The sequence below is a fragment of the Eulemur rufifrons genome, chromosome 19, assembly GCF_041146395.1.
Source record: "Eulemur rufifrons isolate Redbay chromosome 19, OSU_ERuf_1, whole genome shotgun sequence".
Taxonomy (NCBI): domain Eukaryota; kingdom Metazoa; phylum Chordata; class Mammalia; order Primates; family Lemuridae; genus Eulemur; species Eulemur rufifrons.
The window spans coordinates 60,076,278-60,093,141 of record NC_091001.1 but is presented as its reverse complement, the minus strand read 5'-3'; the positions used below and the strand labels follow the sequence as shown (position 1 = coordinate 60,093,141).

General features: G+C 45.6%; 1 protein-coding gene across 1 annotated transcript; it reads right to left on the bottom strand.

Moving 5' to 3' along the window:
- Positions 1-474: 474 nt before the first annotated feature.
- CD207 (CD207 molecule) lies at positions 475-5,141 on the bottom strand. The gene is made up of 6 exons (XM_069493873.1): positions 5,066-5,141; positions 4,862-4,978; positions 2,693-3,067; positions 1,979-2,130; positions 1,129-1,247; positions 475-625 (listed from the first exon to the last, which is right to left on the bottom strand). Exons 1-6 carry the CDS (start codon positions 5,139-5,141, stop codon positions 475-477), a joined length of 990 nt encoding a protein of 329 aa, XP_069349974.1.
- Positions 5,142-16,864: the final 11,723 nt, after the last annotated feature.

Below are 16,864 nucleotides of genomic sequence, written 5' to 3'. Positions count from 1 at the left end.
GGAGCAGAGCTCTTCCCATTGCAAACACAGCCACCTGCCAGCCACCAGCCCTGCTAAGTGGGAAATTTGGGGAATTGACCGGGAAAAGCCCTGAGTGACAGTATCAGGAGAATTGCTTGGTTGGTCTGAAGCAAATTCTATGTGATGACACTGAAGCTTTTCTGAGGGAGGGGAAAAGCCCAAGATGTTGCCCCAGAAGACAGTACTGATCCTCGTTACCGAGACAATTTGGACTTTTAAATATTCTTCACCTGCCCCTCCCACTTTATCCCAAGTTCTCCTATCTACTCCAGCTGCCTCCAAGGGTCAGAGAATTGCCAGCCAAGGCAGATGGACTCTAGAAGGCCATTGGGACAATTTTGAAGCAAGAAAAATTAAGGTGCAAAGTCAACCTGCAGTTTGGAGGAGAATTAGGCTTTTCCTCAAGTTCAATAAGTGGTGGAGCTCAGAGGTTGAGTTTGCGGGCCAGTCGTGTCATAGTTCTGATGGGACGTAGGGTCGCTTACAGATGAAAGGGAACATTTTGTCACAGGGGCCATCATTCCAGGACTGAAGCGAGGTCCTCTTTATATTGGCACAGTGTTCATTGTTCTCAGTATTATTGGGCTCACCTGGAATCCAGAACCTACCAAGTGAAAAAACAAAGAAACATCAACTTACAAAGTTGGAAAACTGAGAAGAACTTATCTCCAGTGAAGAAATGAGTTGCGTCAAGCCCAGGTTTGATCCTGGGTAATGGCATAGCAAGTTTCTGCACCCAAGCCTAAGAGGAAGGGGATTGGTAAGACCTCAACCTCTAAGCTTTCACTCACACCCCAAGGCAGGGACAAACCAACCCTCCGCTCTCAAGCCCCTACACAAACCCACACTGTAAGATCTAGACTCGGGACAGGATCTCTGCTAAAGCTAAGTAGAAGCCTTGCTGCCAAACCCCAGAGGGCATGGCAGCCCACACATTTGTCCCAGGCCCCAGAGCCAACGAGTGGCAGGGTGTACTAGATCTCAGTTCCAATGTTACTGGTGCCCTAGGATAGGGAAGAGTCAGAAACCCTGTGCTTGAGGGGCAATCCTTCGTGTCCTGGCCTTGGCCAGGGAAAGTTGGGCTGGGCAGGAGGTCTGGGGGCTTACCTCGCACTCTGGACCTTGTCGAATGGACTGTCATCAACCCAGGACCAGACCCCTTTACTCCCTGTTTTGGTCAAGCCAATCCAGTAGATAAGTCCTGCTGTTGACTTAGACAGAAACTCCTGCAGGGAAGACAGGATGAGCAGAGGCATGGCCACGACTGGGAGTATGAGCGTCTGTCTCTGGGTGTTCTTCCCACGTCCTCAGTGGCAGTCCTGAACCCACAGACACACTGTGCACACTGACCTCTCTCGAGCCTCTTCCTGCCCTTGCCCAGAGCCCAGTAAAGTTAATATTCTACCCAAGTCTTTAGGACTAGTTAGACGGCAGTGTTAGGACTCCAGAATCTGCTCCAGAGCCCAGGCTCCCACCTCCCAGAAGGAAGGAGCTGGTTCAATATTCTACCTCCTCAGGCAAGAGACTTCTTAAGTCCTGTGGGATCATTAATGCTGTTCAAAAATATTTCTTTTTTCTGGGCACATGGAAAAATTGCACCTCCATGCCCTCTGAAGCTAGGAGTATGGCATAATTTACTCTGAGCAGAAGTGACCTGTGTTATTTCTGGGCAGAAGCTTCAAGAGCCAAGGCACGATCTGCTATGTTTTCTTTTCCTGACTCAGCAATTGTGGAAACATGTTAAGGTGAAGTCTCCTTCAGCCTATGTCCTTGAGTAACCGCAATGAGCAGAACCCCTCTGCCACCTTTTGTTGGACATGTAATATAAGTGAGAAATAATCCTTCCTTAGGTCACTGATATCTGGGGCTTTTTGTTACCACAGCATATTCTTGTCCATCCTCCCTGATCCGGCAGCTAATACATCCTCTTCACAGAGCCCATAGGAACAGCACTCACCTGCTCACTCTCTGAGGTCACTGAGGTCAAGTGTGAATTCCTGAACAAACAGGACTGCTGGGCACTGTACCAGGTCTTTGGGGTGGGAGAAAAGTAATAGAAGTTCCCCCTGAAGTACCTCCAGCCTTGAGAAACCATCTGTAGAATGTCATCTGGAGAACAAGGGCTGAAGGTGAATGCTGGTGTTCCTGTTGTCTCTGGGTGCTGGCTGGGTGAGGGCACTTAGGTGGGATCTCAGAGACAGCAGTGAATGGGGCTGGGCTCTGAGGTCCTTTGGTCCTTGTGTAGGGGACTGGAACACTCTCACAGATCCTTAAATCTGACTGAAGCTGATAGAGCCTCTGGGATGAGACAGAAAGAGTGCAAGAGATGGACCAAGAACCCATCTTTCCCATGAGGGAGAAGCTTGACAAGTGGCTGAGCCCCTGGGTTCTAGGAAAGAAACTTGATAGGAAATTGCTAGGTGTGGGCCAGAGGGACACTCCCTAATGCTTTCACATGCTGCACCTTGGTATGGGAGTCCAAGCTGGCCCCTAAGTTCTCCCCAACCCCAGTGCTAAGCCCTCTCTCCTTAACTTTCTAGCCCATGCCTTCCCCACTCCTCCCCTCCTCTCTCCTTTCCTCTTCCACTAGCCCAATGACCTCATGTCTGAGACAGGCAAGGTCTCGTGGGCCACTGGTCAGCCCACAGTATCATTTTTCTGAGCCACCTACCTTGTTGTTTGAGCAACTTGCTGATATTCTCCAAATTGCTCTGGAGTCCCCGGACTTTTACATTTAAAGCGCTGGCTTTATCCAAATCTGCTTTTAACTCTGGAATTTGAGCATTTAAAGTATCAACTTCCTTCCAACTTCTTGTTAAGTTCTGGATCTGTGTGTTGGCCTTCTCCACACTGGTTTTCAACTTGAGCATCTGAGAATGCACATAATCCAGGCTGGCGTTCACCATCTGGATCTGCAGACTGGCTGCCTCCACGCTGCCACTGTTCTTCTTAATTTCAGAACCCAGGGTGCTGATGTTATCCACACGACCTTTCAGCAACTGGGCATCGGTCTTTACAGCTGACATTGTGCCCATAAACCAGGGATCTGTTTTTGAGACAGTCAAGAGGTCAGCCGAGGGGACCCACCAGGGGGGATGTGGGGGTATTGTCAGGTAGATAAAAGGAAGGGAAGGGAAGATGACAGGCTCGGCTTCCCAAGGAGCCAAAACAGTCCAAGGAGCTATCCCCGACCCTCCAGTCATTCATTAATGTACAACAAACATGCAATGGGCAGCTACCATGTGCTGGGAACTTGGGTGGATACAGACAATGGGAAGATTGAAAAAACACTGGGTCTCTGTGAGAGGACCTCACAGGCAAATAGCAGGGATTAGAAGCCAGTCCTGAATTTTCTGAGTCTTTCGGCACATTTTGTAAAGGGCGCCCTCCATTCCCCCGTCATTCTCCCCAGCACTTGATTCTCTCCGGACCCCATCACTTGATCGCCAACCCTCTGCTTTCAGAGCCTCCAGCAATGGCCATCTGCTAGGCCAGCACCACCCCTCCGTGTCTGTCCATGGGCCCCCCTGTGACCATGGGAAGGCCCAGCCGTGCAGACTCCTAATCTGGAAGTGGCATCTTCTCCAGAGAATATGGAAACGGGGATTATGAAACCCTTTTATCCTTTGCCCCACCCATTTTCACATTCTGCTCAGGTCACAGGCTTGGGTACCAGAGATAAACCAAGATGCTCGAAGGCACATCCTGTGGAAAAGACTGTCAGAGACCAGGGGTCCGGGATGGGACAAGTGACAGTGGGGTGTGGGGAGGACTCTGTTTAGAGGCTGAGCATTTGAGATCAAATAGGCCCCAAGGCCACAAAGGGGGAATACGGAAAACAACAGTTTCTCGGGTTCCCTCGCTCTACCTCCTGGCAACCTGGCGGGAGAAAGAAGGCTCTGCCAGCAGCAGAGGCCATGAAGCCTGGCAGAGTGGGAAGAGAAAGAAAGATAAACCACGCCAACAACAAAGGGGTAGCAAGGCTCCCTTGACGTGACCTTCACAGGGACAGGAGAATGCAGAGAGCACGAGGGGGTCCTGGTGAAGGGACTGAGCTGTGAGATTTGTTTGCTTGTTGAGCAGGTTCTCCCTCTGGTCAGTGGGGGCCGAGGTCACACTGGGGGCTCAGTCCCTGACAGGACCAGAAAACCTTGCACTTATTGTCAGGGGCTGTCCAAAAGGCTCTGAACCCAAGGGCCACAAACCTCAGAGTGATCGGGGGTGTGGGGGAAGAAAATGGCATGGATGAAAAAATAGGTGAATGTTTCCTGAGGACAAAAGAATGTGTTCTTGAAGAGGCCAGGTGCGATGGCTTATATCTGTAATCCTAAGCACTCTGGGAGGCTGAGGCAGGAGGAGGCCAGGAATTGGAGACCAGCTTGAGCAAGAGGAAGACCCCATCTCTACCAAAAATAGAAAAACTTAGCTGGGCTTGATGGTGAGTGCCTATAGTCCCAGCTTCTTGGGAGGCTGAGGCAAGAGGATCCCTTGAGCCCAGGAGTTTGAGATTTCAGTGAGCTATGATGATGCTACTGCACTCTAGCCAGAAGTGACAGAAAGAGAATGTCTAATAAAAAAAAAAAAAAAAAAGATTGTACCCTTTAGCACAAACATGCAAGCACTGATTCCAGTCAGAAGAGTCTCCCTGAAATTGGGAAGGAAAGAGCAGCAGCAGACAGGGCGCTCTGTTACCACAGGTGGAAAGAGGAGAAAGGAGACAAATGGAAAGGCCACAGGCAGGAGAGAGCATCGGAGAGCAGAGAAGAGAAGGTCTGGATCTCGAGGGAGCCCACTGGCCACAGAGAAGGGCTAGACCCAGCTGAGGAAGCATGAGACTTACAGAGGATGGCCTGCAGCAGGACGGAGGCGACCAGGACCAGCGTCAGGCAGATCAATGCAGCACGGACCGTGGGCGCTTTCCTCAGGACCAAACACAGACCCGGCTTGGGAGGAGGCTCTGATGGAAGAAGAAGCAAATGTTTGTTGAAGGACCAGCAAAGGGCACAGAGCACCAAGAACATTCTGAGCAGCAGCCAGTGCTTGCCTTGTGGCCAGAGGGAGATGTTCTGTTTGTCCACAGTGAAGTGTGCATCAGGGGCCTCCCTCTCTGTAGCCTTCATCCTGAATGTTCACCCTTGCCCCGATGCACAGGTGCTTCTGGCTGCCTGTATCCTCAAGGACCATTTATGCAGAGGTAACAGGAAGTAAGTCCCACAGCAGATCACCATGTCATCCCAAACTTCCCCATTCCTGACTTAGATACCTCGCCTGGCCTAGGCCAAAGCTCAGTCCCCTGCTCAAAGGTCTGAGCTTTCAGGAAGAGGACATTTGTCTTCCTCTCTGGGGGTCTCTTATATAGACAACCACCTTGTCCTAAAGCTATCCCATTTCTCTTGTAAGACTCTCCTCATCCATCATCCATCCATCCATCTGTTCACCCCACAAATACATTTGAGTCCCTTCTAGGTACCAAACACTGTAGTAGGGATGGGGCCACATGACAAGTAACTCACAGTCCTTGCACTCAAGCAGCTCACAGTCTGGTGGGAAAGACAGACCTGAGCAAATATATTACATTGCAAGGTGATGAGCGTAACAAGAGACGGATATGCTCAGTTCAAAGGAAGTACAGGGAATGGAGTAATTAATGGTAAAAAGCTCCAGGTGGAGGGATAAGCATATTACAAAGGATGGGGTATAAGCAGCATGGAGTGCTTGGCAAATTGTAAATAGTTCCAGTGTTGCTGGAGTGTAAAGTATATGATGGGGGGGGAGGGTACTAAAGAGGCACCCGGGGTCAGATCATGAATGAAGATCCTTTTGGATCATGTTAAGGAGCTTGACCTCTGGCTTGTGGGTGACATAGGGTCAATGAAGGACTTCAGAAAGGAGAGAAATGAGGACAGGGACATTGTAGAAAGATCACTCTGGTGGTGATGAGGAGCATAGTGTAGGGTGTGGGACACCTGGAAGCAGGGAGTCCAGTTAGGAGACCACTGCAATAAGATATTCTACTTTCTGTTATTAATGCATCCTAGCTGACACAATATCCCATTACAAAATCAACTCGGAGATTAAAAATGTAATGTAAGAGTTGGAGAATGGGAGAAAATATTTGCAAATTATACATCCAACAAATGACTAATATCCAGAATCTACAAAGAACTCAAACAAATCAGCAAGAAAAAAATAAGTAACCCCATCAGAAAGTGAGCAAAAGACATGAACAGAATTTTTCAAAAGAAGACATACAAATTGTCAATAAACATATGAAAAAATGCTCAACATCACTAATCATCAGGGAAATGCAAATTAAAACCACAATGAGATACCACCTTACCCTTGTCAGAACTGCCATTATTAATAAGTCAACAAACAATAGATGTTGGTGCAGATGTGGTGAAAAGGGAACACATATACACTGTTGGTGGGACTGCAAATTAGTACAGCCTTTATGGAAAACAGTATGGAGATTCTTCAGAAAACTAGCAATCCCACTACCTGGTATCCAAAGGAAAAGGAGGACAAGAAGTCATTATATCAAAAAGACACCTGCACCTGAATATTGACCACCACATAATTCTCGAAAGTGCCCATCAATTGAAGAGTGGATAAAGAAAATGTGGTATACATTAATATACACCATGGAGTACTACTCAGCTGTAAAAAGGAATAAAATAATGTCTTTTGCAGCAACTTGGATGGAGCTGGAGACCATTATCCTAAGTGAAGTATCTCAGGAATGGAAAAACAAACACCACATATTCTCACTTACAAGTGGGAGCTAAACAATGGTTATGTATAGACATAAAGTGAGATGATGGACACTGGAAACTAAGAAAAGAGGAGGGTGGGAGGGGGTGAGGGACCAAAAATTACCTGTTGGGTACAATGTACACTATTCTGGTGACAGGTATACTAAAGCTCTGACTTCACCACTATACAATTCATCCATGTAGCAGAAAATACTTGTACCTCCTAAATCTATAGAAATAGTAATAATTTTTTTTAAAGACTTGGGTTTTCATCCCTGCTTACTGCAGCATGTGAACTTCTCAAACAGAATGGGGAGGCTCAGAAACATCAGACTAGGACCCATACTTTTTCTGTCCCTTCTCCCATCCACTCTGTCCCACTTCCTCTCTCCTTCCCCTGCAGCCCTAAATAGAGAGTTATTAACACATATGTGAGAGATGCTTGGGGTTGAGAGGGGCTGATCTGGGGCTCAGTGAAGGACTAAATTTTCTCCTGGGTGACTTCACATGCTTTGAAGAAGTCTGCCAGATCTGAGAAACTTGGTAGCATAACAGACTCTAGACACATATTTCTTGGAAGGTACGAAAGAGGGGAGAGAAAAGAGTGGGGGAAGGAAAAAAGAAAGGAAGTCAGTCCAGATAATTGGAGGATGGATGGATGGATGGATGGTTGGATGGATAGATGGATGAATGAATGGATGGATGGGATGGGATGAGGGATGGATGGATGGATGGAGGATGGGTGGGTGGACTGATGGATGGATGGGATGAAGAATGGGTGGATGGAGGATTGGTGGATGGATGGATGGATGGATGGATGGGTAGATGGATGGGATGAAGAATGGGTGGATGGACGGACGGATGGATGGATGGATAATAAATGAATGGAAGATTTGATGGCCGATCATGACTACTGTGACATCTACACAGTCTGTGGACTGGGATCTGCCTTCGAGAAGCTACTGCTTCTTTCCACTCTCTCCAGAAGTTCTCATTCATTTTAATAGCAAAGGCATAAAGGGAAGTGTGATTTATACATTACCCAGGAATGAACAACAGTTCTGGCCACAGGACTAGAAACCTGATCTGGCCTTGTTTAGTCCGAACCAGTGCAGCTGAACGACAGGTGGTATTAGGGGCCAGAGTTGGAGGTTAAATTGTCAAGGCCAAGGAAATAGCTACCTACACTTGCAGGGGCTTCTGCTGCCTTCAATATTTGAAAGGTTCCTGTTTTCCTCCTCAGCCTGGCCCCATCTGGCGGCACCTTGTACTTACGGGCCCTGCTATTCTCTCTCCAGCTGACTAGGCCCCATACTGGAGCTGCTTATCTGACTGGATGAGGGAACCCAGAGAGGATCCACAACAACCTTCCCAAGCCCTGGGAAGAAAGCCAGATGACAAGGATGGTGTCCCATTTGTCCTGTCTCATCTCCTCCCCTACCCACATGTCAGTAGCTCCAAGCCTGCTGTTGGCTCTAACCTTTGATGTTAGCCAATCCCTAAACTAAGGGCCTGGCTCTAACTCACTGCCTGTCTCTAAACTTTTGTGAACATACCAACCCCCTTCAGGCTGCTCATTTGTTGCAGAGCCTTGGTTCCAGCAGGGCTTAGAAGGTGTTAGAATGTTCTGCTTCTGGACTGTCATGCCTGGTACCCAGTCTAACTCCAGAGTCAGCCCTGCTCCTGGCACCTGTCCCTACATCCACAACCTGCCATAGTCCAGGGCCTAGGGATGAAGAAGAATCCAAATTACTCCAGATCCTTGTAGAAGGTGTCTATCAGGGGTCTTGGGCATTTAAGGGACAGAAGCTGCCATACAATATACCTTGGGCATGTCTGGTCCCTTCCCACTCTGTGAAGATGTTGAATGTACCCAAATCCGGTTTGTAGTGTGAGTTATCATTGATATAGCCCCCAGGTGGAAAGGATCAGGAAGCCTCACCAAGCCCATTGCGTAGGAAGGGGCTGGGGTCAGGGAGCATTCACTCCAAGTGATGGAAATGGAGGTATCAGGTAGATACCACTGATTGCTGGGCAAAAGGCCAATCCAGCATGAGGAAGCTGAGCAAGAAGCGTGGAGTCCCAGGCTGTGGGCCCTCTGGGGTTTCAGAGGAGGTGGGTTTGGAAGTTCCAAACCATAAAGAGTTTCATTTCCCACTCTGCAGGGAGAGCATGAGTCACAAGCTATTTTCCTGTAGCCCAGTTTATCGGCAGGTATCTATGGAGCACCTCTCCCCTGCAAACCTCCGGAGGCACTGTCTGGCCCCCAGCCTGGGAGGAAAAAAGACAGGGCAGGAGGCAGGTGCCACAGCCACACTTTCCAGCCAGGAGAGTAGGCAGTGCTCCTGGACACTCGAGCGATGCCCTGCTCTTCCTAACAGAAGGGGAACTCTGGCCAGACCTAGAGTGACCAAAAATCACTGCTGTGATGAAAGAAAGAGAAGTCTATGCTCATTTTTTGTTTCCCCTTTCCACATGCTCCTGGGATTCTAAGACCATCTCTGGATAAAGAGGAAGGAAACAGCTTGGCCACCTGTTCCCCTTCTCTGGTTGGGACCAGCCTGATGCTTGGAGGGGGGCCATGGACATAATCAATGAGAGTGGAAAGAGGCCTGGGGTATTTGATATGCCCCAGCAGTGCTAAGAGCCATCTCCAAGGAGTAGTAACCCAAGTCCCTCAGTCAAGGGACTCAGGCATGGAGGACACTAGAGTGGACAATGAGCTGGGGCGTGGGACAGGGCAGAAGAAGAGAGGAAGGGAGGAGAGTGGTGGAGAGGGGAGGGGTAGAGTGACTATGAAATGAGAAGAGGTGACTATTCCAGTAGTCAGGCCTGGCCCGCAGTCCTCAAAGGAGACTCCTGTGTGTAATGTGGGGGATTTGACCAGCAGCCCAGATAATCAAGGGATTCCATGCCAGCCTCTGAACAAGCACCCTGGGAACAGGGGACAGGGCAGAGAAACCAAGGAGTGGTAGGTAGGACCATTCATTCCTCTAGAGCAGTGGTCCCCAATCTTATTGGCACCAGGGACCAGTTTCATGGAAGACAATTTTTCCACGGACCGGGGGTGGGGAGAGTTTCGGGATGATTCAAGCACATTACATTTACTGTGTAGTCAAACCTCTCTGCTGATGATAATCTGTATTTGCAGCCACTCCCCACCACTAGCATCACCACCTCAGATCACTGGGCATTAGATTCTCATAAGGAGTGCCCAACCTAGATCCCTCGCGTGCGCAGTTTACAGTAGGGTTTGCGCTCCTATAAGACTCTAATGCCACCCCTGATCTGACAGGAGGCGGAGCTTATGCAGTGATGCAAGTGATGGGGCGCAACTGTAAATATAGATAAAGCTTTGCTTGCCCACCCACCGCTCACCTCCTGCTGTGTGACCTGGTTCCTAACAGGCCACGGACCAATACCAGTCTGTGGCCTGGGGGTTGGCGAGTACAGCTCTAGAGTGCCTGCTGTGCACCAGGAACTGGGAGACAGCAAGGAAGAAGGCAGCCGTAGACCCTCAGAAAGTTTTCCTCCTGTTGAAAAACATTTCACAACCTTAATGCTAGGGAGAAGGGAAGACTCTCCCAAGACTAAAAAGGACTGAGGATACTACAGAGGGCCTCCCCAGGTCTCCCTTGACCCTGATGATGGGTTCCTCTTTTTTAAGACTTTATGTGGGGCCAGGTTTCTTTGAAATAGTGACAACAGGCCAGACCCTAGCCACCAAGCTATTATAGTTTTGTTTTTGTTTTTGTTTTTTTTCTTCTTTTTTTTTTATTTTATTTTATTTTATCTTGTTATGGGGGATACAGAATTGCAGGTTACATATGTTGCTCCTGTACCGCCTTTCCCCCCAAGTCAGAGCTCCAGGCGTGTCTGTTTCCCAGGTCGTGCGCATTGCACCCATCATGAGGTATATATCCCTCCCTTCCCCACCCCCCCTTCCCGAGTCAGCACCTTCAAGTGTTACCACTCCCCAAACGGTGCGCAATGCACTCATTGTGTAGGCATACCCCCATCCCCTCCGCCACCCCCCACCTCAGTCTGATGTCCAATTGGTGTCGTTCCCAGATTTGTATTTAGGTGATGATCAGGGAAACCAATTTTCCAAGCTATTATAGTTGTCACAACCAGTGTGATATATATGTGGGTGGGCAGCCTAGCCACATGGAAGAACTGCTGCATACCAGGGAGAGGGGCTGCCCTAAACTATTCAGGTCAAAGAACTCTTGCCTATGTCCTTAGTGGGAAGGGCAAAGTCATGTCAGAAAAGTAATGAAAGATTCTTGGGAAAAAATGTGTATAATTTCTTTCTAAATCCTTTATTTATTTATTACATAACTAATGATATTGATTATAGAAAAAATCCAGGTTAAAAAAAATACCCAACATATAGGGAAAAAAATTGTACCTACAGTTCATTCTTGCTAACTATCCATATGTATATGTATATATATCTACATCTATATCCATAGCTATGTCTAACTATAACTATGTATATATTTATATAAGTATATAACAAGAAAATTCCTGTTTATTTTCCCTAGCATCCTTCCCCATGTCAACTCTATTTCCTTTTTTTTTTTCTTTTAGGGACAGAGTCTTGCTCTGTCACACAGGCTGGAGTGCAGTGGCCTGATCACAGCTCATTGCAACCCCAAACACGTGGGCTCAAGAGACCCTCTGGCCTTGGCTTCCCGAGCAGCTGGAACTACAGATACACGCCACCACACCTGACTACTTTTTTTATTTTTTGTAGAAATGGGATCTCACTATGTTGCTTAGGCTGGTCTTGAACTCTTGGCCTCAAGCAATCCTCCCTCTTCAACCTCCCAAAGTGCTAGGATTACAGGTAGCATGAGCTACCATGCCTGACCTCACTCCCATTTCTGATAACAAAAAATCTCCTTCCACTGGGAAAGTACTCCCCTTTCTCAACCTTGTGATTCAAATGGGGCTGCTAATCCTAGCTTCCCCCATGCATAGGAATGGGCATGTCACAATGATAGGTTCCAGGGTTTGGTTAGGAAGGCAGCTCTGCTCTCTCCTTAAATTAATAGCTATATAGATATAACTCTAGAGCTACTAGTAGCCAGTCCCCCTGTCATGTTAAAGAGCCCAAGAGAGTAAGAGCAATACAAAGACAGAAGCAGAAACAAAAGGTGAAGAGGCAAAGGGAGAGAGTCCTGATGCCTTTGAGTGCTGGATCCAGTTGAACCTGAGCTCCATCCCCCACAGACACTGCCTTTCTTAGTTTGGTTATATGAACACAAACAAAAACAAAACACTCTAATTTTCATTTGAATTTAGTTGGATGAACTTCTGTTTAATACTCATGTAACTGGAGTCTCCAAAGGGGGTGGGCAAGGGTAGAAATATATTCAAAGAAATAGTAGTCAAAATTTTTCCAAATTTAGGAGCTATTGATTCACACAATAATATGGATGAATGCATTTTACAAAATGAAATAAGCCAGACCCAAAAGGCCACATATTACATAATTCCATTCATATGACATCTGAAAAAGGAAAACTATAAGGATGGAAACGGATTAGTGGGTTGCCAAGGGTTGGCAAAAAGAGAAGTGGTTGATTAAAAAGTAGAGGTATGGGGGAATTTTAAGGGTGATGAAATTGCTCCATGTGGTTTTGCGTTGGTGGGCATATCACTCTACGCATTTGTCAAAACCCATAGAACTATACATCAAAAAGAGTGAAGTTGATATATGAAAATCCAAAAAAAAAAAAAATCAACAAAGATGTTGGGAATCCCAGATGGAATGCAGACTGTGACAAATGAACCCAACTGCATTACAAATGTTTGATATAACTGCATTAAAAGGGATGAGTGAAAAACAAAATGACCAAAAAAACGTTGTAAATCAGTATTTTGACTAAAAACTATAATACTAAGACAAAGGAGGCCGGGCGCGGTGGCTCACGCCTGTAATCCTAGCACTCTGGGAGGCCGAGGTGGGCGGATCGTTTGAGCTCAGGAGTTCGAGACCAGCCTGAGCAAGAACGAGACCCCATCTCTACTAAAAATAGAAAGAAATTATATGGACAGCTAAAAATATATATAGAAAAAAATTAGCCGGGCATGGTGGCTCATGCCTGTAGTCCCAGCTACTCGGGAGGCTGAGACAGGAGGATCGCTTGAGCTCAGGAGTTTGAGGTTGCTGTGAGCTAGGCTGACGCCACGGCACTCACTCTAGCCTGGGCAACAAAGTGAGACTCTGTCTCAAAAAAAAAAAAAAAAAAAAAAAACAAAGGGAACTGTACATAAACACTGTACTCTAATTGGTAAATGTACTTCTCACAGGGGTATGGGTTAACAATTCTGAAGCTGCTTTATATGTATACTGGGGCTGAACAAATAAGTAATGGACAGTGAACAGTAGGAGTCCCATTTCTCACTGTTGAAGAAAGAAATTAACAGATAAGAAAGACAGACTAAAATGTACCCTGTAATACTGGGCTAGAGTTGGAGACATCAGTATGAACTCATATTTACCTTTATATATATATATACATATATATATATTATATCTGTATGTATGTATGTATAATTACAGAAATGTAGAGATGTGTGTATGTATGGGTTAGTATACATATATCTGTTACCTAGCTTTGTTGGCTGAAAGAGCCTAGAAAGAATGACGCTCTAGTAGCAACAAGCACACACAACACCCAGATCTTGGTTTCTAAATACCATGCTTCGATAGCAGAAACCAGGAATCCCTGGAGAAATGGCTGATTCTAGGGCTGGGGAGGGGAAAACACAGATGAGCCTGGAGTATCTTGTAGTATCAAAAAGTAACTAAGTGCTCAAAAAACAAAAGAATAGCAGCATGTCAAAAGAACATAGGCACCAACCTGAAAGAGCTCCCAATGGTCAAAGCTGGAGCAGTTTAGGCAACAAATTAAATGTTTATAAAACAAAATATAAAATAAATGTATGTAAGTCCATACTAACATAAATAAATGATCTAACAAAAAAACAAATAAATAAGGCAGAAGACACTAATCTTCCTATAGGAAAATCTCAAATAATAAACATATACTCCTCCCTCCAGGAGGTAGATCTTAATTCTTCCCCCTCCCAATTGATTTTTGGATATTGGTCTTGTATATAGCAATCTTACAAAACTTACTAATTCTAACAATTTATCTGCGATACTTTGAGTTTTTCGATGTATGCAGTCATATCATCTGTGAATAATGTCATTTTTATTCTTTCTTTCCAATTCTAGTTTTTAGTTTTCTCGCCTTATTGTCCTGGCAAGGACCTCCACTTGTTGAATAGAAGTGGTGATTTGGAACATCCAAGTCTCATTCCTGATCTCAAAGGAAAAGCTTTCAGCATTTCAAATGAAGACTTCCAAAATGAAGTAGTTCTGCATTTCCTGTGTACCTCTCACCCATCTCCCCATAAAGAAGAGGACGTTTTGCTTCCTATATTAGTTTCCTACTGCTGCTATAACAAATTACCACAAACTTAGTGGCTTAAAAAAAACACAGATTTGTTATTTTACATTTCTGGATGTCAAAAGTCAAAAATGGGTCTTGCTGGGCTAAAATCATGGTATTGGCAGGACCACATTCCTTTCTGGAGGCTCCAAAGGAAAATCCACTCCCTTGCCTTCTCCAGCTTCTAAGGCCACCCACACTGCTTGGCTTACCATTGGATATAGCTGTTCAGAATATCCAGATGGGATCATGACAGAACCAGAGGAGGAAAGTCAGTTGCTCAGCGATCCTGGACTTAAAGCTGGGTGCAATCATTTAAAAGACAGTGAGTTACCTGCTCTTGGGAAGAGGATGTGTTTTCAGTTGGATAAGATATAGCTGCACTGGATCAGGTGACATATGGGTGTTAGGCTGTAGAGATTGCTGTCCTTTTGGGCTGTCCAGAATACCCTCACTAATAAAGACAAATCTCGAAATTTGTGGTAGACAGGACCCCAACTCCTAGTCAGAAGACAAAGAGAATCAGGTATTTCTTCTTCCTCATGGCCAGGCAGCTGGAGCTCAGGCATATTTCCCAGGATCAGGCAATCAGTGTGACGTGAGACAGGAATGCACTGTTTCAGAGATGTCTGGGATTCTTCAAGGGACATCTTGAGGGTCTTCTCTGATCCCATCCTTCTTTGGTCCTACCCCCATTTCAAGCCTTCCCTTGGAGTCTGAGAGCAAATGGTCACCCTCCCAATAAATTCCTGTTATGCTTAAATTATGCAGACATGGGTGTGTGGTTTCCAATCAAGAATACTTGTAATACACCTGCCAAAATATCCCCTCTCCTTTTAAGACTGACCCAGCCTTACCAAAGTGTGTTGCATGGAACACTAGTCCAGTATGCTCTTCCCAAAAAAGTGTTCCAAGGTTAAACAAGTTTGTGAAATATTTCATGCTGTACACCTTTCTTGATGATTCATATTAAAGTTCCTGAAAGGGCCTGTGTTAAATTTGTTTAACACTTTTTTACCAGGATTTCCACCATCATTTTTCTTTTACACTCTCTTAGTGGATGACACTTCTCACTCTGAGAAACACCAGCCTGACTTCAAGAAAGGAAGATTCAGAGAGAGATTGCAGTTCCCTGATTTCCAAGTTCCAGTTTGCTCTATAACATCTTGCCACTTCCCCAGATGAATCATGCAAAGAATCATCGTCCCCTCCAAAGGAGGCCACGCTACCCGCAGAGCACCACCCCAGCTTATTGGTTGGTGTCTACCTTCCCCACTCATTTCAGATGCTTCCTTAGGCATTTAGAAAGTGGTGTATTCTAGGCTCTGTTTAGGGCCTCTCTATTCTGTCCCTTTGTTCTTCAAATTCTCTCAATATTACCAAACTAATAGTTGTTTTATAAAATATCTTAAAATTTGATGTATCATTTTTAACCTGTTTTTAATTAAAATTTTCTTAGCCATTTTTAACTTGTTCTTTCAAATTATCTTTTGGCAAGTCCTATTGAGAGTTTAAGTGAAATTTTAGTAAAGCTGTAAAATAATTTAGGGAGATTTGATATCCTTTGTATCCAGAAGCACATGATGTCTCTGTTTCTTTTATATCTGTCAGTCAATATATTTTGTTTTCTAAGTACCAACCTTTTTTTGAAAGAAAGAACACAAAGTTATTATTATTTATAAATGATATGATTTTAGCCAGGGGTGATCACTTGCACCTGTAGTCCCAGCTCCTGGGGGTGCTAAGGCAGGAAGATCGCTTGAGCCCAGTTTAAGGTTGCAGTGAGCTATGATCATGCCACTGCACTCTAGCCCAGGTGACAGAGCGAGACTCAGTCTCTAAAAAAAAAACCAAAACAAAGATGATATGATTTTTAACCTATGAAATCTAAAAGTAAAATCTGGAAGAGTTATTTAAATCGATAAGAGAGTTCAATAATTATATGGACAAAAATAATCCACATGAATAAATTTCCTACATAACAAAAATAGTTCATTAGAAAATGTGGGTACGGCCGTGCAGTGGCTCATGCCTGTAATCCTAGCACTCTGGGAGGCTGAGGCGGGCGGATCGTTTGAGCTCAGGAGTTCGAGACCAGCCTGAGCAAGAGTGAGACCCCGTCTCCACTAAAAATAGAAAGAAATTATCTGGACATCTAAAAATATATATAGAAAAAAAATTAGCTGGGCATGGTGGCTCATGCCTGTAGTCCCAGGTACTCGGGAGGCTGAGGCAGGAGGATTGCTTGAGCCCAGGAGTTTGAGGTTGCTGTGAGCTAGGCTGATGCCAGGGCACTCTAGCCTGGGCAACAGAGTGAGACTCTGTCTCAAAAAAAAAAAAGAAAAGAAAGAAAGAAAATGTGAGTAGGCAGAGAAACTGGGGGGCTTCAGATATATTTAGGAACAGAATTAACAAGACTTGGTAGTGAGTTAGGTGTGGAGGATGTTGGGCTGGGAGTATCAGCGAAATGTTTCAGAATTTTGTGTGGCCTCCTTTTGCCGTACTCTGCAGGGGAAACACCGTGTTGGGTCATACAATCTCATTTCAATTCTAGAGTCCCAATTTCTGCCTCTAGATGACACTTCTGGAGGTTCTTGACATTCCCGGTTTGAGCACTGC

Bases quoted from the DNA above. Each gene is read 5' to 3' on its own strand.
- CD207 (XM_069493873.1), bottom strand. From the start codon at position 5,141: ATGAAGGCTACAGAGAGGGAGGCCCCTGATGCACACTTCACTGTGGAC. The intron at 3,068-4,861 runs GTAAGTCTCATG...TCTCAAAAACAG, and splicing joins CCTGCTGCAGGCCATCCTCT to ATCCCTGGTTTATGGGCACA. The intron at 2,131-2,692 runs GTAGGTGGCTCA...CTTGTTCTCCAG, and splicing joins CAAGTTGCTCAAACAACAAG to ATGACATTCTACAGATGGTT.